The following is a 26987-nucleotide window of genomic DNA, read 5'->3' as shown; positions in this document are numbered from 1 at the left end:
AATTAATCAGTAGATTAATCAATTAGTAAAATAATTGTTGGATATCAACTCAAAGCTTCATATTGGTGCATCCCTAGATAAAATAAAATCAAGTTAAATGTAGCACCTTTAATTTATAATCTACCTTTTTAGCGTATTGTGTTACATTGATCAGATTTGCAGTTGAAATAAACATTAGTCCAATTCAAATGCATGACTTTACTGCATTTACTTTAAGTTTCAGTGTAAAGCAGCTGAATGTGTCGGTAATCAGTGGATCTCTGTCTCCTGGTTGTGTGAAGATAAACATCTGGTTCTGTGCGTTATTGACCTGAGGCCTGCAGAGACGAGATCATTTGAAATGTGGATGTTTGCTGTGAAGGGAAAGGTCGTGGCGATCAATAGGTTTGTTTCCGCTGGGATTTTTATTAACCCAGAAACCGTAGCGTCAACCCGAGGGACGAGTCCGGAGTTACAACCGTTTGCTGATTGAACTCTGGGCCTCCTGCTGAGGCTTCAGCAAAGGTCAAAGGGTCGGGAAAATCAATGCTGGGATTAAAGCTGGACATCAGCGTTTATACCAACTATTATCAAAGCTGAACCTTCAGAGTCACATAAAGGCGGTTGCAAAATCAGCCTTCTRTCAGCTGGAGAATATTCCCAGGATTGAAGGACCAACGTCGCAGCATGTAGAGAAACTCATCCATCTTTAGTCGCATCGATTCCTGCAACAGCAGTGAAGGCGTTTCATTAGTTCCAAATAAGCAAATATGTTCATGTTTTGCTTTTAAATTGTTGTTTTTCGTGTTTTTCTTTTTGTCACCGGGTCTAAAACTCCAGCTCAGGTGAATGTTACATTTAGTGTTTTTTGTGTTTCCAGGCAGCAGAACTTTCCATCAAGTTCCTGAGTGGGAACCGAGCCACAGAGGTGGTTCAGGCCGTCGGGCCGCGACTCGCACAGCTSAGGAAGTTCAACGCTGTGAGTGAGCGTCTTAACGCTGAAGCAAGCAAAAAAATTAATGCAGGAAAGATGAAACAAATTAATTTTTATCACATTTTAGGATTATGAGTGTCAGTTTTTTCTTTAACCCTTTCATGACGAGGTCTAAATGGCCGTCCCAGTCTCTCTTCTCAGTGCGTCAGCGCTCTCTATGAAGCCACGCAGCGATCGCTAGCAAAACTACTACTACCCCGGCACACACCACGAACTCTAACTAACACACTTAGAGTCTAAAAAACCCATCGAAACACTCTGAGTAAAATCCACAGCATCGCTACACTCTAGTCTCTTGCCATATCCAAATCCCCCCCCTCGTCTCTCTCCGCATGTCTCCGTTCTACCTAGCAACAGACCGCCAACACGTTTTCATTGGTTGTTACAAAATGTGGTACATTTAGACCCCACAAAATAAGGCGGAAATGATCGATCATATTTCTGGCTTTATTTTGAAGTAAATAACCACAAAACCAATATAAAAACACCACTTTTATAAAGTTTGAAGTCCGTGCTGTCCAACAGAGTTGAAATGAAAACTCTGTATGCCGTCTGTTATTACGAAGCCTTATTAATGCGTCACATGCTTTTACTCCCCGTGGCGGGCAGCGACTGCACGGGGTTTGCTCCAAAAATAATTATGGGAAAAAAAACAATGTTATCATTCATTTTTGATCTGGTTAAGGCTGAAACACCCACATCAAAAAAATCCCACTCTGCATTTTTGCAGGCATAACAGATTTAATAAATCTATAATACTTTATATCTCTGGAAAGGTCTGAAACCGTTAAAGAAAGAAAATGGAAAGGAATTGATATTGATTTTTTTACTTCAGTTTTACAAGGTGTATCATTTTAAGATAAGAAGTTAAATAGTCAATTTAAACGTCCCTCAAAGGTTAAAAACGGTTATCTGCCTTTTAAGCTGTGATCTCACTCACATCTCTTTGTGTTTTGTTTTTTAAGGCTGCTGAACTTTACCTCAACATAGACCTCATCAAAGAGGCGATCGACACCTTCATTGATGGCGAAGAGTGGAATAAAGCCAAGAGAGTCGCCAAGGAGCTGGAGCCGAGGTTGAAAACACACCTGCCTCTGTTCTGAACCCAGAAACGGGAAAGTTTTGTCGCTTTACCTCCTCAACTCTTTTTCACAGATATGAAAACTACGTGGACCAGAAGTACAAGGAGCATCTTAAAAACCAAGGCAGAGTGGAGTCTGTAAGCGTCTCTCTGCTTTTCCTGCTGAGTTAACCTTGAAATTAACCCAAAAACACCAAATGATAGAAAAACAATGTGTAGATAGTCGCCGTATTTCCCAGTAAATGAATGTAAATACTGAAAAGAAATGCAAGAACGAACTCTTATGACAGATAATTCCTAAAAATTTCAAACCATTTCCCTACAACTCCTCACATCAAACACTTTTAAAGGTGAACTTTCATGCTGGGCGATGCAGAACATGTTCTTGACATTTTTTACACAAAACCATAAACTCAACATTTACACTCGCTTGTGAAAATGGCTGCAAACAGATGAGCAATTATACTACCGTACAGCTTTGAAAAGCAAAATGGAGCCTCCTGCACAACCAACAAGATGCAGTAAGTGGTTTCTGGATAGTAAGTCAACAACAAAACACTTGTCTTTTCCAGCAGCCATTGTGCAGCGGTAAAACCAGTTGATCAAATGTGTTGGAACTCTGCTTGGGTTGCCGGCGCCCATGGAATGTCACTTAACAACTGGGAGGTTTTTGAAATGGCTCGTTTTCCAGACACCAACAAAACATGAGCTCATTGCCATTTTAAGCACTCGGCCTGTTTTTAGAATCAGTAGAGCCCCAAGTGCAGAAAACATGCGAGAAGTGAATTTTACATCAGGTCCACTCAGTTTGGAGTTTGATCCTGTGTGTCTCCCGGCCGTGACGAGCTGTTGTTGTGACTCTGTGCTCAGCTGGTCAGTGTGGACGTCATGGCGGCTCTGGATCTGTACGCAGAGAAAGGCCAGTGGGAGAAATGTCTGGAAACGGCTTCCAAGCAGGTACAAAGACAGACTTTCTGTTTCATCTGTAAATATGCCTAAGGCTTGAACTCTGTTTCGTAGTTAAAGTTATTAAAAATGCGTCAGGCCTGATTTTCCTGAGGTGTTTGTTACTTTAATAGACACAAAGACAGTTGACCTGAGCAGCTTCTTGTGTTCGAGGATTAAAGTAAACTGTTGAGATCCGCATGGCAGAAAAATGTTTCAATGTTTCTTGACATGTTTATTTGTCGTCAAAAGTAAAAAAAATAAAATAAAATCACTTTTAAAAGAGAAAATTTCCACAAGGTGAAAATATTCGACTTTTGAAGCTCAGAAATTTTCATAATTTTTCTAGATAATTTCTGACATGAATGTCATAATTTCTACGGTCCTAATGTCTCCTCAAAAACGTATTAAATTAATCTCAACCTTTCAGAGTTTTTTTGTTGTTTTATTTTGCATGAATTTACTCCTTTTTGTTTTGTTTTGTTTCTGTAATGGCCCCAATACGCCATCATAGATGTCGTACAGTAAAACTCTTTGGTTATGGATAAGTTTCAGTTTTTCTGTGCTCTTTGTTTGTTTTTGCCAGAACTTTAAGATCCTCCATAAGTACGTGGCTCTGTACGCGACTCATCTCATCAAGGAGGAAGAAGCTGTGAAGGCGCTGCAGCTCTACATGCAGCACGGAGCGCCACCAAACCCACAAGTAAAACATACTCAAGAACCTTCCATGTGTTTTACCGGAGTTACCTTGTTCTGCTTGTAATGTCGTTTTGTTTAATTCAGGATATTTAGTCTTCTTTTCTTTCCTATAAGAACTTCAACATCTACAAGCGTCTGTTTCTGGACCTGATCAACCTCTCCAACACTGCCGGACCCGAGTCCTACCGCATGTGGGCCGACCTGCGAAACTTCCTGCTGGAGCTGGTGAGTCCCAACGCACGGAAGGGGAAGCTTTTACGTTTCTGACACGACAGCAGTGAAACATGCGACGTCTTTGTGGTTTGGGTTTCAGTGTGAGAACTTGACCAAGTCGGCTGAGGCCAACTCTCCGGCTCATGAGGATTTTGAGCAGATGCTGCTGATCGCTCACTACTTGGCGGCGCGATCCGCCGCTAAAGGAGTCGAGCAGCTGGTAAACTTTAGATCTGACATGAATGCTGAATGTTTCAGTTGGTAGGTGTGGGGTGGCATTTGTAAAGTTACGCAGTCAAAAATTTATCGCAATATTTCAGGTGATTCAGCCTGTCATAAAAACACGGGGGTTAATTTTCCAAGTCGTATTTTCATCAAATTATTCATATTTCATTTTTAAATGTCAGTTTCAAATCAAACCAAATATTTCATTTATTATTTAGCTCCGAGCTAAATGTCCAGTTTGAAGCTAAATATTTTGTTAGCTTTCGTAATGTGCAAATTCACTTGCCAGTAAGCGGAAGTGGATTACCAAAATAAAAGCTGGTTCATGTGAACTTCTTCGTAAAATCATGACATGGGTCGTGTCATGTCATCCCTTTTATCATCATTTCTTTTCCTAAAATAAAGCTAGCTCAGAGCTACGTGTTTAGCTAGCTCAGAGCTAAATAGCTAGCTTGCTCACTAAGATTGCAAACTAAATATTTAGCTACAAATTAAATATTTTGCTTGCTAACTAAATATTTAGGTTGAAGCTAAATATTGAGTTTGTTAGCTATATATTTTAGTGTAAAGATAAATATTTAACCTGCTAGCTAAATATTTAGCTAGCTCAGAGCTAAATAGCTAGCTTGCTCACTAAGATTGCAAACTAAATATTTAGCGACAAATAAAATATTTAGCATGCAAATTAAATATTTGTTTTGAAGCTGAATATTTAATAAGAAACTAAATATTTAGCTTGCTAACTAGATATTTAGTTTGGAGCTAAATATTTAATTTGCTAAACATTTAGCTTTTTCAGAACAATACAGTTAGCTCGCTAAGCTACTAAATATTCCAGGCTAAATAACCCAAATTGTTGCTGTTTGTTTTTGACTGTAACTTTACAAACGTCACCCGTAACACGGTGACTGATGTCTGTCTTCTGCAGGAATTTAATAAGTTCATATTGCAGCAACGCAGCTTTTACTCATAAAAGCATCTGTTGTTCAAATGCTGCTTTCACTGACGCTCTTTCTTCGGTTTATTTGCATTTTCAGATGAGCGTAGCAGCGAAGGTTTCTGTGTCTTTGCTGCGTTACACTGAGCTGATTCGTGCAGATAAAGCTTTCTATGAAGCTGGACTCGCCTGCAAGGTTTGTCCATCTGGAAATGTCACAAACCTATTTGAATGTTACTTAAATATTTAGCTTTTTTTTTTTTTACTCCTGTCTGGTTTATGTTTTCATTCTTATTTATTTAACCCAGTTTATGCTGAAAAGAACAATATTATGAATTATATTAAAACTTCCTTTGGGTTCCACGTTTACCGGTGATCAAATTGCAAAAGGTTTTTTGTAAATAACTTTGTTTTATCTTCATCTTTAAATGCTGAATATGTTTATTTGTCAGGCTGTTGGCTGGGAGAACATGGCATTTATCTTTTTCAACCACTTTGTGGACTTGTGTGATGTAAGTATATTTATATAGTCAAACGTTAGAACTACTATGGATAAAAATGATAAAAAGTTGGGAAATTAGGGTAAAAATGTAAAAGTTAATATATTTTTCTTTCTTTGTTATGTTTATTTTATTCATTTATCTATGTTTGTTGTTTTTCTCGTGTTCAAAATAAATGTTTAAATGGAAAGAAAAACGTAGTAAAAAAATAAAATTTTAGCTTTTTGTCGTACATTTGCAAGAGAAAAGTCAAAACGTCAAGGAATCAAATGAAAATTTTACTGGTAAAAACTTAAATGTTCGCAAAAATTGTGTTTGTATCAGGAGAAAGTCAATGACTTCCTGTAAAGCTGTAAATGTGTCACAAATGAATGAAAAACAAGAACAAGTTTCTCCTTTTTTAAATGAGGAGTTAAAAAGCGATGCCCTTCTCATAAATGAAAACTTTTTTTTTTTTTTGCACTTTTTTTCTTGAAATTGCTGTTGGGATTATAACTTTGTTAGAAGTCCAGTTGTCTTTCCCTGTCAAGTTTGTGGAATCCGTTTGATTTTTTTCTTAAAAATATATTATCTCCAAACATCGTAAGTGATTTATTTTTACATTAATCCTGTTTTCTGAGATTATTTTACCAGCTTTCTTCCAGCTCCGTTTATCTTCACCACCTTTTAGTTTCAGTTTTCTGAAACGAGTCCCTGAGAAGTAAATGTATTTATTCCGTCTTCCTCGCTTCCTGCAGGCGCTGGACGACGGCCGCGCTCCGGATCACTCCGACTTCCTGGACACAGACATTCCCTTCGAGGTCCCGCTTCCCACCAAACTCTGCGCGACCGTAAGAAAGTCATCTCTCCTCCCACTCGGMTCAGATCCACGCTGAAATTACGGCCTGATAGATGGAGACAATATCGATGTCGTGCCGCAAATCAGATCTGATGGAGTTAGTGTCACATTCCTCCCTGGTCTTGTTAATAAATGAGAATAGATGCGGCTCGCGTGGATTTATGAAATCATTAGTGTCGCTGTCAGCCGAACGTCGGCTGTCGGATTGATCCATTTCATCACTTTTTGGTTTTTAGCCACAGACTCAGGAGGCACGAGAGACGAGAGATGATGATGGACGAGCTGATTTTAGCGAAAACTGAAACCTCTGGACGCAGAATTTATCACATTTTTGCTCATCTTTTGTTGAAACTGGAATTTTTTTTTTTAAGTTGAATATTTGAGGGTATAAGGATGTTTAAAGATGTTTTATTCACTAAATTTTTATTTGTTTATATTTGTACTGCGCGACAATATTTTATGTTTTAATTTTTTACTGTTTTTGGTCAGTTTTAAAAAAGGACAAAATTTCTGCAAAACAAATGATATTTTGAGATTAATTTTGGAAATTTTCAAGGAAAACAAGGAAACTTAAAAGTCATAATTTTTTCTAGAAAATTCCTCAGATTAATCTCAAAATTTCGTTTTTTTTCTCGCAAATTTTTAATTTCTCACACACAGAAATTGTCCAGGCTTTTTCTAGAATTTTTTTTAGATGAATTTCAAAATTTCTGACTTTTCTAGCAAATTTTTGACTTTTAAAACTCCAGAAATTTCAAAATTTGCTCTGGAAAATTTTTAAAATGAATTTCAAATTTCTGGGGCGGGGTTTCTCGTAAATCTTTGACTTTTCATTCTCCAATATAGTTTCTTTAAAATTTCAGAGATTAATCTCAAAATGTTTGAGGTTTTTTTCTAGCAATCTTTTGACTTTTCAAACTCGGAAAATTCCATGTTTTTTTTTTTTCAAGAATATTTCTAAAACTAAATTCTTTTTGGCAGAAATTTTATCCTCCTTTTCTTTTTCTCTATAATACCGTCTTACGCTTGCAGCGTTTTACAGCCGTTCCTGTTTTATTTCTTGTTTCGATGGCAGGACGCCCAGCTGGAGCAGATCCGTGACTGGGTTCTGATGGTGTCCGTGGAAAACCGGCTGGAACAGGTTCTGCCTCGGGACGAAAGGGACACGTACGAAGCGTCGCTGGTGGCCGCCAACACCGGCCTTCGCTCGCTGCCGTGTGTCCTCACCGGTAACGCACCGCGGCGTGTTTAACATGACTTATAGTCTGAAAAACCAGATATTTGAAGTTGGGAAAGAAATAGGAAGAAACCGAACGTTTGTAGCCTCTGTGAGGCAAAAAAATCAAAAAATACGGAAGAGGATTAGGACCAGTGGAAAAATAAATGAATTGTGACTTTTTGAATTCTGAGGTTCCAGTCAGAGTTTGGAGATTATAGTCAGAATTCAGGAATTGGTGAGAATTCAAAAATTAAAATCAAAATTCTAAAAGTCAGATTTTTTAGATTAAATTCAGGATTCTTAGAAAAATTAAGAATTCTGAGACAAAAAAATGTCTGAATTTTGGAGGCCTCTTTCTTGAGTTTAGTTTTCACAAAAAAGTTTTCCACATTTGTGTTTTCTTTTTATTCACCCAGAAGAAAGAAACTACCCATAATGCCTCATTCAGCTGCAGTAATTTGTATAATCTCATCATTTTCACACATTCTCCAGGATGATTTAATTGTAACACATATTATTTATGTGTACAATAAGCATGAAACTGATTTTTTTTTTTTCAAATAATAAACACCAGAGACAATATAACATCGTCACAATTCATTTAACCCTTTAAATGAAAGTAACTGCGGCTGGAGAAACATCAAGATTAAATTAAAAACCTCAAAATATGCTGGTAGTTTTTCTGCACTCTTAGCTTTTAGTCTTTTTCTTCAGTTTTCAAGACAGTAATTTGTTATGAAAGTGTCTTTCCTGTGCTTTTAGTCGATTAGAAATGTTCATTAAAAGCCCTCGCTTGAATAAGTTCTGGTTTAGTTCCAATTTTATTCATATTAAGGATAACGCCTAAATAATCCACAAAATATGCTTTTATTCTGCTGCTTTTGGTGATATTTGCTCTTAGGACAGAGTTTGCCTCTGATCCTGTGTTGTCTGTGTCTGAAGGTTATCCTGTGCTGAGGAATAAAATTGAGTTTCCAGTTGCTGGAAAAGCAGCCAACAAAGAAGACTGGAATAAATTTCTAATGGCAACAAAGGTGAGATTAGACTTAATCTGACTAACATTAATTCTTAATGTTAAAAACTCGTGCTTGTACCAGCTTTGATTTTAAATTATGAATATCAGTGGGTTAATCAAGAGCTTTTCTTGCAATTTTCTATGATTTACTATCAGCTGGCTGTAATATTTTCTTTTGCCACTAGATGGCAGTTAGCTCAGTGCATCACCCCTTTAATCTGGAAGCCTAAAGTTTTTAAAATCATATAATTCGCTTTAGAAATTTTCAGATGTGTAATGGATAGTAGGAATTGGTAAAAAAAAAATTGTGTTCATATATTCTGTTTTTCATTAATGATCAAAATGTTTTCCCATACAGCACTGTAAAAAAAGAAAAGTTGTCAGAACTCAAAATTCTGAGGCGACAAACTTAAAGACTTAAATTTAACCTTAAAATTAAAGGAATTTTAAGGTTTTCTTCTGAGTTTGTCAAACTTTGATTTCTACATATTTGTAACTCAACCAAATGTCTGATTTACAAGAAAATACCATAAAATTAAAATTCATGTTGTAATTTTTTACACTTTAATGCAAACTCACAAAATAATGTTTGGACTACAGCTACCGTGGTTTAAAGTATTACATAAAATTATAAACACAATAATTATTTAAATAAATAATATGTATTTAAATAAATCACATTTAAATAATAAAATTAAATCATTTTTGGAACCGACTTAATTTATTGTTTCTTTGTGTCCCTCACATTTTCAGCTGAAAACAGTTTTTCATCCAAAGAAAACCAAATTGTTCTGTTTTTTTCCACAGTAAGAGTACATTTCAGATTGATTATATGCAATTTTGGATGCCATATTTTGATGTATCCACATACCCAAATATCTGGATTATACTGTGTTTTAGTTCCTTGCCAGGGTTTGTAAGAATCAGACACATAAAATACTAGTGACTGGTTGTTTGCGTTGATTTATCCCCACAGACGACCCACAGTCCAGAGTGTCAGGATGTCCTAAAATTCCTAAATAACTGGTGCGGTGGTCTACCCGCAACAGGATTCTCTTTCCACTGATGGGACTCCGTACATACTTCCATATTCCTTAGCTGCTAATCTTTCTCTTTGATTTTTGTTTCTCTGCCAGCTAAGTCAGATTTTTTTTTCTTAATTTATTTATTCTTTTTATTGAAATTAAATGTTGTTTAACTGTACTGTTTACAAGAACATAAACATTTTAAATGAAATTAAATAACCAAAAAATGACAAATATGGATGTCAGAAGAATTTTAACATGCTTTACGTTTCATTAACATTGTGCTAATAAATAATTAACATAAACATTTTAACGAGATTCATAGTGTGATATTTTGGGAAATATCTTCATTTGCTTTCTTTTTGTACTCATCTTATTTTGGCTAAGCTAATATATTAGCATAGCCTAGCTTAGTTTAGCTAAATCTTTGAAAACAGCTAATTGGTCAGACTTAAATTCTGTTATTTTATTTTAACAAATGTAAAAATGTTTTTGGTCCTCAAACACAAAACTTTCTACAGACTTCACTGTTTCTATAGTTTCTGATTTATTTCATGACACAAATGAAAGCTAAGCTAACAGTGCTAGCTCTAGCTACATGCATAAACAGTGTCGATTTAATTAGTTTTTACTATTTAACCATTTCTAATTGGGACAAAGCAGAATTTTAAATGCACAATGATAATCTTTATTGAAATATAAAGTTATTGCTATGAAGAAGAAAAAAAATAAAAAACAAGCTAGCACAAAAATATTTTTTCCTCAAAAAGATCTAAACAGTTAAACTTGGTATAGCTCAAATTTAGTTTCCTCTTACGCAATATCTTACAGTATTTAGCCATTAGTTTGTCAAAATAATTTATATTCAAGTGAATTCTTTACACTAGGAAATTTGTAAAAAATAAAAAAAAAACAATATGAAGTACTGCTAAATATTTTCATACGTTTCATCTCATTTGTCACAATATTGAACATCTTTGTATCTTTTCTGTCGTGTCTTTGACTTTCTCTCAGGATGGCACAGCTGATAAAGCCAAAGGTTGTCATCTAAATTTAAATAAAGTTCTGTTTATGTTGTAAAGCTGCAGTTTGGCTTTACTTATCAGTGCAGATCGGTTTTATTTGATGTACGCAGACCGAAATGTTCCTTTTTCTGTGAATGTGTGTTTTTGAAGCCGGTTATGCCTTTACTGCATGTTTCCTACGGAATGTATTTTGTCTAAAAATGTCAAAATAAAAAAAAGATTTTAAGCTTTTCTGCCTTTATCTTTTGTAACAATCTTAAATCAAAATACTGGATTCTCTTGACAGGATGAACTAAAAATATATATGTAGATATATATATAGATGATTTTTATACATAGCTGTAGTGAAGGAAGCAGCTAAAAGTCCCACTTTTTCACACTGTCATGGGTGTTGTTTTTGAGCATAAAGTTTAATAAATGTTTTACCTGTGAAGGTTGAATTACATCAAAGTATTAGTAAAAGTTATCACCAATAATTTATATATCAATAACTGGAATGGAAGCAGCTAAAAGATTCACTTTTTCACAAAAATTAGTCTCTAAGCTAATGCTACTTGGGATAGTTGGAAGATAATTCAAAATGCTGATATAAATTAGAAGGCAGTACAAGTCATTTGGCTCAGACACAGAGGAACATTTTAGCTGCTGATTCTGTTCTAATGCAGGGGAAATATTTGGAGAGCTGTTATTGATTATTACCACAACCCACATAAACCAGAAATGTTCGCTTTGAGCTGTCAGAGGACAAATAAAAAGTAAAAACTAATAAAACATCCACATACTGATGCATATTAACGTCTGCACTAGAAGCTGTGGCCATCCAATAATCTGGACTTTTAAAAGTCTGGTTTCCTTTTGTACTTACAGTAAAAATGTAAACAACATTTTCTAAAACCAAACTGCACAATCAGTTTGTTTTTATATGAAACAGTAAATTMTCTTATGAAACTAGAACAAAAGACAGAAAACACGTTTTCAGATTTGTTCATTTTATTTATTATAAGTCAAATATAACATGTTGGTGCTTTATTGAGAGATAAAGTCCATGCAGAGAAAAACGAGAGAAATCAATCTGAAAACTGCAAATTCAAAATATAAACATGTAACTTCAGGTTTTTATAATGTGGTGATGGAACAATTTGATTATTTTGTATGCACAGTGAAATAACTTTTTTATATCCTCCTTGTGCGTCATGAATGTGTAAAATTGCTTTGTGCAGCAACGTTTATCAAAGAAAGAACATAAAGGATCAATATTTTGAGTATATTTCTTGTTTCAAGCACAGAATTTGTCCAAATAGTCTGACAGAACCCAGGGTAATACGGTGGAGTCGTAAATTGTCCCATGTAAACATAATAATCGTTTTTACCTCGTTTCCCAGCAGAGCCTCTCCTGCACATCCGCGATCAATAATCAAGTCTGCAAGTGTTTGAGGAAAATGCATTACAGGGTAATAACTTGGATTTCCTGCCCACCTACTAAACATATTCTTCACTATCTACTCATAGTTTACATAAATACTGAAGATGGATGGATGATTTTGTTTATTTTATTATTTATTACCTTTAAACTGGAGTTTTCTGCAGCCTCTTCACTGTCTGTCATTTTTCCATTAGGAAACTTTATTCCCTGCAGCTCTGAAGAAAAGCATCATAAACACGAATGCAAAGTAAAAAATGAATTATTACGGATTCCTGCAGCTCATAATCCAACCGGCTCTGTGTTGAGCAGTTTTTATTCCATTTTTATTTTGACAGAAATTAGTTTACGTTGGTTATTTGTCACAGCTTTTTGTCTCGCTTACAGACGATTAAGCAAATCTCTGCTGACCTGCAGGGCTGCAGTTCGTTCTTGGATGACGAATTATGCCGTATTTCTCTGGATTTAGGAGGCTGATGTAAGAGGGACGCAACAGAGCAGAAACCCAAACAGAGATGGTTCTGATGGAGAACGGATGTGAAAGCAGAGCGGATGAGGCAACCAGCTCTAACTGTACAAGTGTTAATTTAGTCCTTTTCTACTTAAGTCGCCTCACTGGCCGTCAGAATAACCAAAAATAGTTTCCATCTTGACGTTTCCATCATGGTTTTACCTCTAAATGTCTCCAGTCCAACAAACCAGGGGATTTAACTCCTCAATTTTCAGCTCAAATGGATTCAAATCCAAGCATTTCCCAGTTTGGCAAGCCGACTTTAAAGCTGCATGAAACGGAGCGACTGCCAACGTTTAGCCTCTATCAGCCTAATTCAGCTGGTTACAATGTGCTAATCTGTGTTAAGTATAGTTAATCCATGAAACATAAAAGACTAGAGGTCTCTGCATTGATTTAAAGATTCATCGAGGAAATATATTGCACATTCTGGCAAAATGTGCAATTGAATGATACCAAATTTCTCCCGCCATTTTGTGCCGATGTGTCGCCTTTTCATCACTTCTTACTCCCATTTTGTTGCCTTTGCACCTAAACTATCTCATGAAGTACAAGGAAAAATGTCGAAACTCACAAATAATTTAATTCAGTTGTGTATTTTCGACTAAAAACGAATTTTTCTTTTGTTCTTTTCCCTTTCCAGCCTCTTAATTCTCATCAAATTATCCAGATTATTGTCGCTGAACAAACTGTAAGAAAACTCCTGCAGGTAAATTGTATTTATCGGAGTAACAAAAGCAGCTACATTTTACAATTTACAGCAATTTTCTATATTTGCTGTCAACATTTTTTTTGGTTTTTGTCCTGCAAGAATATTTAAATTTACTTGTTAGTATTTAAAGCAACACTAAGTTTTGAATTAAAATAAGAAACCGTCATTAAAATAAAATTCAGTTGTCCAGACTGACCACTTGAGGGCGCTGTGATCGTAAAACACCACAGAAGAAAAAAAACATCTCCACAGGCTGCGATTTTTGTTAGCTAAGCTTTTCCCCCCAAAAAATTATTTCCTCAAAATATGAATTAAAAGAAAACATTTAGTATCTGCTAATTGATTAAATGTTTCTCTGCAGCATCTCCTCATTAGATATGCAAATTTTATAAGTACAGAAATGAGCCCTGCCTCTATTCTTCCTCACTGTTTATTAATAGACTAACCTTCAAATTAACTAAAAGTTTTGTTTTTTCCCTAAATTAATGAGCGAAACGCTAAAAAAAAATCTACGCTACCGTTGAGTAAAATTAGCACACCATCTAGTGGTTTGGGGTGGTACTGCATCCAGTTGTCGCATTAAAGTGGTTGTTTTACTTTGTATATTTCTGCGATTGTTGATTTTTGGTCCCTCTCTTGGCATTCACCGCGTGCCTTAATTGTATGGACATTTAAATCAAGGTCCGCTGTGAACACGAGGAGAGAAAACCCAAAGTCCTCCATCACTTCAGCCAATTTTAACCGTTTTCTGCAAACATTTAGCATTTCCAGGACATTCAGCTCACATTTATATTTTTACTTGACCGCCCGTAACCAAAACCAGCCTCAACATGTCAAAGATTTTTGATTTGCACATGCAGCTTTTATAATAAGTCATGATTCTAAAGCCAAAAATACTGGCTAAATGTTTTTTTAATGTATAATTTTCATTCATTTCTAAGGATTTATGATAAAACGGTGATACTTTTGTGTGATCCAAGCTCTACTTGTCACACAGGTTCAGATTCTCTGAATGCATTTAATGCTTTGAGGTGCATTATTACCCTGAAAAGGTTTAATCTCATGAACCCTGACCTCTACAGTTCACATAAAAACTGAAATGTTCCCGTTTTGAATGTGTGTTTTTGATCTGACCTCCAAACAGTTTCACCGATCGCCCAATAATCCATGAAATGTTCATTTTATTCTTAGTCAAACAAAACGCTGCAATGTGCCTCACGTTTTTAACATTTAGAGAGATTAAAACGATGATTGTTTTCTGTAAAAATTTGCATTTACATTTAAATGCAATAAAACAAAACCAAAAAAAAAAAGCAGCTCCAGAGTTGCCAGTATGGATTCAATGCTCTCTGAAATTGATTGTCTGTCTGCTGCAGGTGTAAAATCTCTACAAATTGATTTTGATCCCACAGTGGAAACTAATAATGGCTTACTGGCAGAGCGGAAAGATGCATTACGTTTTTTTTTAAATGCAATGCATGCCCGGTATGTGTATTTAATGTTGCCAGATCCGGTTTAAAAACGCCGGTATGGTCCTTTAAGCAGCAGCAGCAGCACTGCGGACATTCAGAGCATTACCCTCCATTATCCAGCAGCCATAATGTGCGTTCTTATACAGCACTGCTGCAGGGGTGGAAGCTGCGGCTGCAGCTCTACCCATCATCCCGCATCAGTTCACACATCATGTCAGCTCCAAATTTTAAAAAAAAGGAAGAAAATGATGCAGAAAAGAGATGAGAGGTGCATCAGTGCAGCTCAGCGGCTCTCAGGTAGAAATGAAAAGAAACGGAGCCATCTGCAGCCTCATTAAACGCAGAAATGCAAATGACCCAGATAGCTCATGTAGGCTAAAAACGCAGAGGGGGGAGGATGGGCTCCTTTGTGGGGGTCGGCTGGGAGGTTTGAAGCCACTATTAACCAATTTTAATATGCAGCAATCAAACAGAAACGAAATATTTGCAAAACATCTCTAAAAATGACTATCTTCTCTCGTCAGAGCATCACATTACATCATGGCCTCTTAAGGAGACAAATGTCACTTTTATCATATTAAAGGTTTTTTTTTTTTCATGACAAGGAGAGGAAGCAGTTCCGCAAAGCGCGACAGCACACTGCGGCGTTTGCAAATAAACGCGCTAAAAGCGTCAATTTCAGTTTCAAACAAACGCAAATCCGAACAATACCTTCCGAAAGCAAGGAGCAGAATAAACGGCGCGTTTTCACTAAAAAACAAAAAGCGACCGGCTTCTGCGGGATTTAATCCTCTCCATGGAGGGATGCGGAGGGATGATGATGATGATGATGATGGTGATGATGATGGTGATGCGGGGGATGCAGAGATCACACCGTCCTCCCCTCTGCAGATGAAGAGTTTTACCCTCCAGAGGAGATCGCTAAGCAGACATAGTCCAGAGTCAAGAAGAAGAAGAGGAAGAAGAAGTAGAAGAAGAAGAAGACATGCAGAAGCTGAAAATGTCGCTTCCTTCCTCGGCGCGCTGGGTGCAGTCCGCGGAGCTCTGTGGCAGGATGGAGGGAAAGAAGTCGGGCGCAGTCAGATGGAGAGGAAAGAGGAGAGGGGAGGGGTGGTCCTCTGAGAGAGAGGGAGTCAGATGAAGGCAGGTTTTCACATCCTCATCCTCCTCAGGAAGGGGGAGGAAAGGCCGAGTGAAAGCATCTGGCTCGCCCCACCTGACTGCCCATAATTTAGGTGAATCCAGATGGTTTCCGGAAATATTAAACACGCAAAGTTTTTTTTTTTTTTTTCCCCCAAAATATGGCCGCTGTGAACATGATTCAGTCTCACGTTTAGATAATTACCGTCACTCATCGTTATGAGCTGTGAGGTCTGGATGTCAAGACAAAATCCTCAGTTTTCACAGTTTTCAGCTTTTAGAGGATATTTGACCAGGATACTTGAAGATCTGCTCATGATTCTGGATAAGCGGCATCTGCGCTACATTTAAGGGCGCTGCGTTGGAAGGGCGCCAAACAATAGTGGACAAGTTATTCCTAGTGAAGAACACTGGGGATTTATACATCATTAAACCGAAATGACTTCTTTAAATAAGAAAGATTGTAACAGTAAAACTTCATGAAAGGTTTTAAGATCTGGACGTCAAAGATCCGTATTTTTTCTGAAAAAATCCTCAGTTTTCACATTTTTCAGCTTTCCACTTGGTTTTAAAAGGATATTTGACCAGGCTACTTGAAGATCTGCTCATGGATCTGGATAAGAGCACATGGGAATCCACTGCATGGGCAGCATGGGGGCGCTGCATAGAGGGGGCGCCAAATATGGCGGAAATATTATTCACCCCAGAAACACCGGGGTGAGAGATTTAGATTTCATTAAAACCAAAATGTGTTTTCCTTTAAATAAGAAAGATTGTAACAGTAAAACATCATGAAGTGATGCCAGGTTGTAATATTTGGATGTCAAAGATCTGTTTTATTTCCATCACTTTTCCAGTTTTGCAGCAAGGTAGTCGTCGGGCTTTAATCTTGTCTTTCAGAGTTTCAAAAGTTAAACATTTTTGGATTTTGAAACTCAGAAATTTCCAAGTTTTATTCTAGAAAATTTTTGACATTTCAAGCTCAGAAAATTCCTTGTTTTTTCTAAGGAATTTCTGAGATTCATCTAAAAATGTAAGCATTTTGTTTTCTAGTCATTTTTTGATATTTGAAGCTCAGAAATGTCCATGTTTTTTCTAAAAAGAAAAGGTTTTGGTGGAAATGTACTCCTTTTTTTTTTAATCCACAATGACCCTAATGCGCTGGAGGAGGATTATGCATTTATGCACATGTAGGCAACAAATAATCTGAAACTCATTTCCACCTTTTTAAGATCAGTTATTTGTGGTAATATCATCATTCTGGATCCTTTTCTCCCTCTTGATGCCAAAATTGAACTATGTGGGATCCAGGTAGTTAAATTTGAATCAGAAAGAAGTTAATCACAAGTCAAAAAATAAAGAAAAACGAACATCTTAAATCTATTATTTAGAGAGGAAGTTAATGCATTAAACATGTCTGATTTATATGTATTTTTTATTCCTTTGAAGTTGTTTTACTTTGTCACTTTTACTATTTATGAAATACAGATTAATAAAGGCTGATGTCGTTTAATATCCTCCTTAAAACCAACCATTTTTGAGTGTTTTGCTTCCATTTGAGGACTTAAGAATCACCCTTTGTGTGAATGGAGGCTTTAAGTTCAAAACCACCAAACCAGATCAACCATTTAGTGTTGATGTTTTATTATCTAAAAGCTTTTGGTTGTGGTCTTTATAACAAACTCAATTATTATGAGTTTGTGATGCAGAAAAAAACCCACAACTCTCCTGTGTGGTGATATTGGCGGGTTTGCTTCTGCTGAATTATTGATGATTCTCACCTTTCATACAGACATCATCAGACACCAATAGGAACATTTTTCAGCACAAGCAGCGTTCTTCCATCTTTCTCCTAGTAAACAGGAAACCATTTGACTCACTGGTTCTGCTTGGTGCTGACTGAACCGGCTTTATCTCCTTCCTGGGTATCAATTCTCTGAATTACAATCAATATCTTAGAAAAATAGCTTTCTGATGAGGCTCAACTTTCAGATTAAGAGTACACTTTGAAAATAACTTTTAAGAAAGGTATTTATGGAGCTTAATAGGGGCCAGGAAGTTTGTTAAAAAATTGAAATGGAAAAAATAATTGCAAACTAAAAAAAAAAACTGAAAAAAAGTGAAAAAAAAACATTCAATCTGAAAAGAAGTTTTGAAATTTTTTTTTTCAKTTTMMWTKTTTTTTWTTTWARWYCCYCCCCCCMCCCCCCCCCCCCACACACACACACACACACAATTTGTTATTTAATATTAATCATCTAGTTGTTTATTTGACTAAATTTCTGTAACATTAATTTAACAAAAATATATTAATTCATGTGAGAAATTACCGCTTTGCTCCTCCTACAATGTAAATATAAAATTATTTCTTTACAGAAAGAGGAATTAGTTAGAAATAACAACTCCTGTCTCTGAGACGAAGTATTTTCTGTCATAGTTATAGTTTCAAGCATTTATTGTGTTTTTATAAGTTTATATAAGTTACGGAGAGCCGTGTTTGTGTGTTGTGTAACAGCGCTGCGCCCCTGTTACATCAGCTCCGTGGTAACGTTAGGTAAGCTAGCTGTTATGCAGCTCTGTGGGTAACTAACTGCTCTGGTTTCAATGGTCTCCTCCTCCAGGCTGCGTTTGGTTTGGCGTCACTTCATCAACAGTAGAATGGGAGACATGGCCTCCAAAACACAGATGCCAACCCCAGAGACAGCGCTACCAGGCCGGGCCGACAGCGTCAAAGTCTCCGGTAAGTCTAAGCTAGCTTTAACCAAACTTAACTTGTTTTCAAGCTTCTTGAACCGAAATTAACTGTTTATGATGTTTAATTCGCGTAGTTCTTGGCAGTAAATAATGTCTGTAGAATCGTAAAACTGTGACCGGGGTAACAAATTACGGTAAAAAGTCCTAAAAGATGTTTTAGTCAGTTAGCGGCACCTGCTGTTGTGTACGCATGCGTACCTAGGTTCAACAGCGCCGGTTTTTGTTGCATTGCGTCATTAGATCCGCCATATTGGGGAGGGAAACGCCTAGCAAGAAATTATTCAACTGAACCAGAAAGCTGCCTTTTATGACGGCTTTAGCAATTGTTTCCGGAATATATTTTTTAAAATTTTAGAAATATAATTGTTGGTAGTTGCAACCCATATAAAAATAATGCAATAGAGTTTTGTCTGTGTTGTATACATGTCTTTAGATTAGTATCACCCATGCACCATGAAATAAATGTCAAAAATATCAAATCAAAATCACTAATGTGTAAAATAGTTACTTTTTTTTAACAACACCAATCTGTGTTCTAGCAGGACACTGTTAAATATTGGCAAGGTGAGCTACATTTAGTTCAGCTTCCTCAGGATGAGAAATAGAGCCACAGCATCACTGATTTCATCTTTTGTTTCATGTCAAAGCCAACTTGAGTGTTGGCAACCAAAAAAATAGATTTTTAGTCTCTAGTAATCTGTGTGTGGCATCATATTTATACCCCAGAGAAATATAAGTTTGCATATCAATCCTTACCAGTTCCTTGACAATTTGATAAGTTGAAAATTCAGACATATAAATTAAATAAAGGCTTGTATGTTGTGAAAACAGTCATTACCACAGATTTTTATATAAAAAATGCAAACAGTGAATAAATTCACCCATTTTTAATGTTAGAGAATCTTTTCAGACTGAGATTATGCTGCTGCAATAAAAGATATGCTAAGACTTTAACCACATCTTTACCAGTGGTGCCAATAAACATGTCTGGCACTGTGTGTGTGTTTGTGAGATAGGGAGCTTTCTGTGTGCATACACAGGCCGACAGCAGCGCTAAGTTGGCAGTGAGGGCAGTTGGCACCAAGATGCCCCCTCTTCAGTACAAGTGAGGGCGCTGAGCCTTGGCACATGATGAATAGGTCGGCTCTGGCACTGAATGAAGGGCCCAGGACACACAGAAGCACACACTCACTGCCCTTTATGCTGGCCTTTACTTACAAGCAGTAAATATAAAGGTTGTCTGGTGAATGGAGTGTTGACTCAGCTGTATCCGAGACTTAAGATCTGATTAGCGTTGTGCTAAAATGTTTGAGCGTTTTCAGATTTAATCAACAATTAAACACCGAGTGAAGTTGTTGGACTTCTTTGGCCGGTTTGGAAGGGGTTGGACTGGAGAAGGAGGCTGTGGGAGCGAAGGGGTTAGGAGGGCGGGGGTCCGCAGCGAAACGACGATCGGGACGGACGGGAAGGTTCAGGCGGCATGGCAGACTTGCTGGAGCTTCGCCAACGCTTCTGGGGAACAGAAGAAAGCACGAGGGAGTGGAGGGGAAATGAAAAGCCTATGCCTGCAGTAGAGAGACTTGGCAGGGCTTCCTTTCTTTTGTCTGTCTGGTTTAGGGCTGCAGCGCCAGAGGAAATCAGGAAACGTCCAGGCATGGTGGTTGTGGTGAAGCACGGGGACAATTTCAGCATCTGTGACGAAAAAACAAGCAAAAAAAATCCATATTTTAACTGAATCGACTGGAAACTGAACTTCTGGGATTTGGGAGGCAAAGACAAAAGAAGATATTTTTCTGTTTTTTGTTCTTTTTTTCCGTCTTCTTCACAAGTCAGATGCGGGGTCGTTGGACGTGATTGGGTTTTGGAGGACAACAGAAAAACAACAGATTTTATACTGTTTGGTTTTTTCCTGGACAATGCTAAACCACAGACAGGCCAGTCGGAGCCAGAAGAAGGCCAGCCTCACACCAAGCAAGAGGTTTGGGTCAGTGACCAAACTATTGGGAATACTGCTGGTGTCCAAGTTTAAAATGGAAAACGCATTGAAACGCAGCAGAGCGAGAAGAGAGAAAGCAGGCCAAAAGTGGAGATTTCTAGATTTTACGACATCAATTACTGTCGCGTCTTTAAAGTAAGTTTGGTGCTTTTGTTGCTCTCCTGATCTGAATAGAGACGTACGTATACTGGGATCAGTGGTGTGGAATCCTCAGTGTTTTCTGCATCAAAACCTGGTAAGATACTTTTTAATGACTTCACAGTTTAGTTTCCACATTAAAGGTTCAACTGGTTACAAGGGGATTAAATGATGTATAAAGTCACGGTAAAAAAATTCGCTGGACGATAAATCGGCCCAGAAGTTATTGTGATAAACTGTAATATTGTTGTTTTGAACCCATTTTAAGGAATAAGGCGAGAACATATTTTGAAAGATCAATTAACTTTAATTCCAATCAACATTCAACACTGGAATTGGCAGTTATTTTAAACAAATAATCAACAGAAACAATAAATTTCCCTTCATAAAAGGGCTTGTTGAAAGACTGAAAGACTTTTATTATGCAGTTTTTGATATAAAAAATAAAACCCTGCCAAAATAAATTGTTCAAATAGAAATTGTTTTAATTTACAACATGATTAAATAACAACCACTCATCACAAGAATAAATAACTCAGTTAATTGCCACTCACTTAATAATTGCCATTTATATCGCTGAAAAGCTGATATTTTGAAAAACATTTGACATGTAACTAAACAAAATTAGTTTGCACTTTTCTTTTTTCTACAAAAGTCCGAACTTTAACCCGTTTTTCCCGTCTGAACTGAATGATTAGTAATTCAGTTGTGAGAATCTCTGCAGTTTTGGTTGCAGTCCTTAAAATCAATTTCAGTAATTATTGTTTAGGTTTTTTTGTTGGCTTATTTTGGATATTTTAAATGTTTTTTGATGTTTGAAGTAGTTGCAGTCGCATGATTATATTATTGCTATTATTATTATTGAAAATGGTCTTAAAATAACAATGTAATCGTTTATCGCAATAATTTCTGGGACAATTTATCGTCCAGTAAAATTCTTTGGAATTAACTTCATATTTAGTTGCGTGTGATATGTTATGCTGGCCTGAAAGTCTCCCCACCTTTATATACAGATGGACAAAAGACTAATGAAGAAGAGTGTGTCTCCTTCATCACAGCTTGATGCAGATGTTCAGACATCTGGCTGCTGGTGCAGCAGAGTCCCTTCATTAGCTGCTGTGCTGGTGGGCAGCGGGAGGCTTGTTTTAGTGTCATTTTTGCTGTTTTATGAGGATCTTTTTTTTGTAAATACTGGCATTATATTGAGAGATTTCAGTGCAGTTTTGTTGTGATAAAAAAAAAAAAAGTATCTTTAACTTCCTGGCAGCTCACAGTGTGACAGCTGAAAGCTCGGTGAAGCCAGATGTTTTCCTGTTTCCACATGAAAGACCCACAGCAGCTACATCTGCACACAATCAAAGCTGTCAAACATGCAGCATCGTAATTGTTGCCATTTCTTAATTTGTTTTCACCGTTTATATCATTAAACATTTGCTTGTTAGTGAAAATCCACTGATTTGCTTGAATGTCGGGACTCAAGTCAGATTTTTCCTGACAACCTGGATCAGTTTTGACAGCCGTGTTTCTTGTACATGTTAAGTGTCTTCAGTCTTATCAGGCTGTTGCTTCCTCGCTTCAGTCCGTCTGCATGTATCAGTGCCGTTTCCACAACAACACAGATGGATTCTTGTGGACAAATGAGCCTCTCTTTGTGCAAGATTTCATCAGCGCGGCTCGTTGTTGTCGACACTGCCCTGATAACCTTGACAGGAAAAATGACAAGTGTTTAGGGGTGAATGTGAGAGGCATAATGGATGAGGACAGCCTGCAGATTGGCACAGATGGAGGGAAGGGAAAAGATGAAGAGAAGCAAAAAAGACTCAGGCTGCAAGGTCGGTCATTACTGAAGTGTTTGCATAGATAATCTTCTCATACAAAGTCTTTTGTAAATATCTAAACTTTCCATTTGATGATGTGAAACATATTTCAGTTGAAGACGCCCTCAAATTGCAAATTAATGCTTGTGTGAAGTGTTTATGAGCGGTCATTATCTTACCTGAAAAAGGCAGCGGTCACAGAAAAATCTGAGAAATTGATATGAAGGAGTTGGGCTAAGAGTTACTTCGACTCCCAAATCACTTCCAGTTTTAACAGGAAATGCAGAAATAACCTTTTCTTAAAGGAATATGTAATGATGTGAATTACAGCATCTGTCTGTGATTTATAGATGCTCTAAATTTGTGTTGCAGATTTATTTCCAGCATTACGATTCTGTCGTTCTGCTATAAACAATCACATTTCATGTGTGAGTTACAGCCTGTGTAGTGAAATATTCCACATGCATCGCAGCTCTGTCTCGCTGCAGCCGTCAACATTTTCCACAGCATCCACTTACAGAAAGTGTGAATGCAAAAAGCCATTACTATAACACATAGAGGTCTGAAAGGGTCCAATCAGTCTGCCAGTGCAAAGTGCATTAAGTCCGATTCTCTGCACCGCACACTGTCTCACGACTAATGGCTGTGAGCAATCGATTGAGTCGAACCCGTAGGGAAGCTCTCTCTCTCTTTCTCACACACACACACACACACACTCACACACTGCAGAAAGACCCTGTGGAGGCTTATTAACCCCCACCTCCACTCTAACTACACTCACAGCCGTCAGTCAGCTGTTTTCAGGGCTTAAGAAAGATGAAGAAAGGACAGTAAACTAGGAAAATACTCAAATTTGGTGCCAGTAATCATTCATTTTGGAGTAAATATATAAGAAAGACTTTTCATGTAGTTGGTAAATGTGATCAAATTTTAACATTGACAAAGAAAACAGTGCTATCATTTAATCCACTGTGTAATATTTAATATATTTACTAGAGGTGCAGGGGGAAAAAAAAATAATTGAGAATTGCAATTCCTAACTCTGGGATTATTTTTCTAAAATTATATTTATTATATTATTCTTTGATATTTTTTACGTTGTAGATTTCTAACATAATAATATTATGCTGGAATATTTTCTTTGGATATTATCAAAGAAAATATTCTTTGATATTTGTTTTACTTAAGAAAAAGCCAGGCAGCTAAGGAATCCTAATTCTAGTAATGTAAGGATTTTACATACAAACCTAAATCTGATCAAGTCTAAACTGACTGAATTTGGTAAAGTATGAATTGATTTGAAGAAATTTCTATTTGTTTACACTGCCTTGTCATTTTATCAGTCACATAGTTTAAACAGTTTGAATAGAAAAAATGGTTTCTGAATTGAACTCTGACCCTAAAAATCGGAAATGAATCTACAGAAAGTTTCACATCTCTAATATTTACTCTAAGTGGAAAAAAGTGAGGGTTTTTTGTAATTCATCTCTTTTTTTTTTCTTTTATTTGTTTGCAAGGTAGCCATGAAAGCTTCCACTTAAACTGAATAGAACTGAAGAAAAACTTCAGCAATTTCACAAAAAAAGTTTATATTCTCACTTGAGGTGTTTATGTTTTTACAGAAAAAGAGTCAATGTCCTGAAGGGAAGATGTTCTGACGTAGCAAACGTCAGCGCCTCCATTTTTCTGAGATATTTAGCTCTTGTAGGTTTGGACAATATGGCTGAAAAAGACGTATCATGATATAAGCGTTTCATTTCAGTCAGTATCGATAATTATTGATTAATTGTTTTTTGTTTAAAATTTCTGAAATACTGCCAAACTACTGGCATGATCTTTTCTAATGTATCTACAATTTTCACTCCACGCTGTGGTTCTTTTTTTTAAGCAGAAGAGGCATAGTGGTGAAGCCTTAAACTGCTGGTTACGTGTTGCTAGGTAACCAAAGAATGATTGAGTTGCTAGGTAACCAAGGAGCTTAGCTAGCAGTGAGACGTTGAGTGTCTAACACAGTGGTTCTTAACCTTTTTTGAGGTACCGAACCCCCCAGTTTCATATGCGCATTCACCGAACCCTTCTTATCCCCCCCCCCCCYCCCCCGGCACACAACATATTTTGCGGTATTCTGATTTAGTAATGTAATTATATTAGCTGTGTTACCACCCCCATGCCACTAGAGGCAGTAGCAACCCCGAAGAGATGCGACTAAGGAGCAGATTTAGACTATAGAATTTGGTAAAAAGAGTGGAGCTCCTTCAATCAGGGCTCCTCCGCAGCTCTGATTGGATAAGCAATGTAACGTGATCCTCTGATTGGCTAAGCAATGTAACGTGATCCTCTGATTGGCTAAGCAATGTAACGTGATCCTCTGCAGCAAGTGATGGCGAAGCGGGGCGTCATCACGACTTTACACAACTGTGTCTTTACCTCCGCGGCAGAGGCTCCGCCGAACCCCTGGGGTTCGATCGAACCCAGGTTAAGAACCACTGGTCTAAACTTTTCCTCTGCCTACATCTCCCACAAGGCTGTGCGGTTCTGGTCAGTGAAATTATTAAATATTCTGTCAGATGTATTTTCTATTGATATTGATCATCTGATTATATATTGAGATTGATTTATTGTCCAGCTGTATGTTGATACAATCTTGTAACTGTATCTTCCTTATTACAGCCACACTTGATGAAATTTTATTTTATTTCATTTTATTTTTTATTTAATTCACTCAATAGTAAATATGAATAATTTATGTAACAGCTAAACAAAATCATGGATGAAAAGGAGCAGAAAGACGTGTAATAATATAAATATCAGCCTTTTTTCCCCTTTTTTGTGACAAAGTGTCAAAAGGGAAAGACATCACCAAACTTTTTTGTGAAATTGAGAAAATCCTTTTGAATTTTTCTGTTTCTATTAACCTTTTTTAAAGTGATACTTAAAAATGTGCAAAAACAGAATGTTGATGGAAACCTGGTTTGGTTCATCCACAAAACATTACAGCTCACTGTGCTGTAAAGAGAATATGCATATCTGCCATATCTGCACTATTATGAAATATTCTTTCTTTATTTATTAAAAGAATTGCTTCAAAATGTGCTAATAATATTGCATGTATCCTCAGAAGTGTGTATGGAAACCTGCTTTTTATGAAGTCGCACTAGTTATGAAATACAAAGAAGGATGACGTAATGTCTGTCAATAACAGAAAAGTAAAAATTACAACTCGTTTCCATTAGCTCAGCTTGCTATGTTTTTTTAATTACTATCTGGCCGTGCGATATGCATAAATCACCAAGCTGAAAATATATTTAAATTTTTGCAGCAATTGAATTCCTGTGTTAAATATTTCCATGGTGCGACTGCAATTTAACAATTTGCATAAACCGGCTTGCCGCAACTTCCTTGAGTTTTTTCCCATACGCTGAGAGGCAAACACACAGAGCAATAAGGATAACACTGATGGCTGTCGTGACGGACGGTAATAAAAACAAAGACAGCAATCAGAGCAGCTGATTGAGAAGCTCAGATTGAGAGAAAAAAAACGGACAGGGGGGTAAATGGAGGATGATGGGAACGTGAGGAGGAGAGAGATGGAGAAACCAGGCAATCAGTGAGAGACGTTGGCAGAGGGGGGCGGCGGGGGGAGGTTACTTTGTAGATTTAATTGCAGCACGGTGTAGGCAATCGTGTGTGTGTGCGTGTGTGTGTGTGTGTGTGTGTGTGTGTGTGTGTGTGTGTGTGTGTGGACTCCCCCATCCTCCCCCCAGCCAGACATTAACTGCAGTGCTTCATTTATCACTGTCAACTCTGGAGCTCCGGTGGGAAGGTGAGGAGAGGCTCCTGAACATTCAGTACATGTTTCAACTCTTCTCCGGTCGCCGTGCCAACCGGGATGTTTCGGTAGCAAAGATGGAGATGTACAAGCCTGTGACCCGTCAGTATTTTATCACAATGAGTCGGTTTTTACGCTGCTGAGTTCTCTGAGTTATCAAAAAAACTTCCAGATCCAGTGCCAACTAATCTGTTCAACAAAGTAGCTTTACATCATGTTTATAATGTTCACCAAGAACATATATGGAGTGTTGCCTCGATTCTTTCTGGCATGTTTGAGAAATCTTTTAATCTCCATGGCAACTATTCAGCTACAAAACTCCTGAGTGGACCTAGCCCCGCCTCCATGGACGAAACTCCTCTTCCGAGCTGCAGTTTCCAACATACCAAGCTTTTGCCTCACAAAGCGAGACTTACTCAGCTCCTTCAGACTAGCCAGCAGCAATTAGCAAACACCAGGTGGAGATGAGCATCAGCTGAGCTCATTATAGGAGCTACTTTTCA

General features: G+C 37.2%; 2 protein-coding genes across 7 annotated transcripts in view; both read left to right on the top strand.

The window, feature by feature from the left end:
* ift172 (intraflagellar transport 172) overlaps positions 1–9833 on the top strand; it is a 40629-nt gene extending 30796 nt beyond the window's left edge. Inside the window, exons 36-48 of the mRNA XM_008397204.2 lie at positions 860–958; positions 1939–2048; positions 2129–2192; positions 2925–3011; positions 3586–3702; positions 3813–3923; positions 4012–4131; positions 5174–5269; positions 5526–5585; positions 6311–6403; positions 7487–7640; positions 8573–8664; positions 9622–9833. Of these exons, the coding sequence (XP_008395426.1) occupies positions 860–958; positions 1939–2048; positions 2129–2192; positions 2925–3011; positions 3586–3702; positions 3813–3923; positions 4012–4131; positions 5174–5269; positions 5526–5585; positions 6311–6403; positions 7487–7640; positions 8573–8664; positions 9622–9711 (1293 nt within the window). The 3' untranslated portion in view covers positions 9712–9833. The remainder of the gene's footprint in view (positions 1–859; positions 959–1938; positions 2049–2128; positions 2193–2924; positions 3012–3585; positions 3703–3812; positions 3924–4011; positions 4132–5173; positions 5270–5525; positions 5586–6310; positions 6404–7486; positions 7641–8572; positions 8665–9621) is intronic.
* Positions 9834–18443: 8610 nt separating this feature from the next.
* msraa (methionine sulfoxide reductase Aa) overlaps positions 18444–26987 on the top strand; it is a 36390-nt gene continuing 27846 nt past the window's right edge. The window contains exon 1 of one of the 6 annotated variants that reach the window (XM_008397205.2): positions 18444–18690. In XM_008397205.2, coding sequence (XP_008395427.1) covers positions 18555–18690 — 136 coding nt within the window. In that variant the 5' untranslated portion in view covers positions 18444–18554. Of the gene's footprint in view, positions 18691–20389; positions 20936–22437; positions 22671–26987 lie in introns of those variants that run through there. The other 5 variants (XM_017302302.1, XM_008397207.2, XM_017302303.1 and 2 more) reach the window with 5 other exon arrangements.

The sequence above is a fragment of the Poecilia reticulata genome, linkage group LG21, assembly GCF_000633615.1.
Source record: "Poecilia reticulata strain Guanapo linkage group LG21, Guppy_female_1.0+MT, whole genome shotgun sequence".
In the NCBI taxonomy this organism is placed as follows: domain Eukaryota; kingdom Metazoa; phylum Chordata; class Actinopteri; order Cyprinodontiformes; family Poeciliidae; genus Poecilia; species Poecilia reticulata.
The sequence above is the reverse complement of the archived record's forward strand: the minus strand, read 5'-3'. Positions and strand labels throughout refer to the sequence as shown.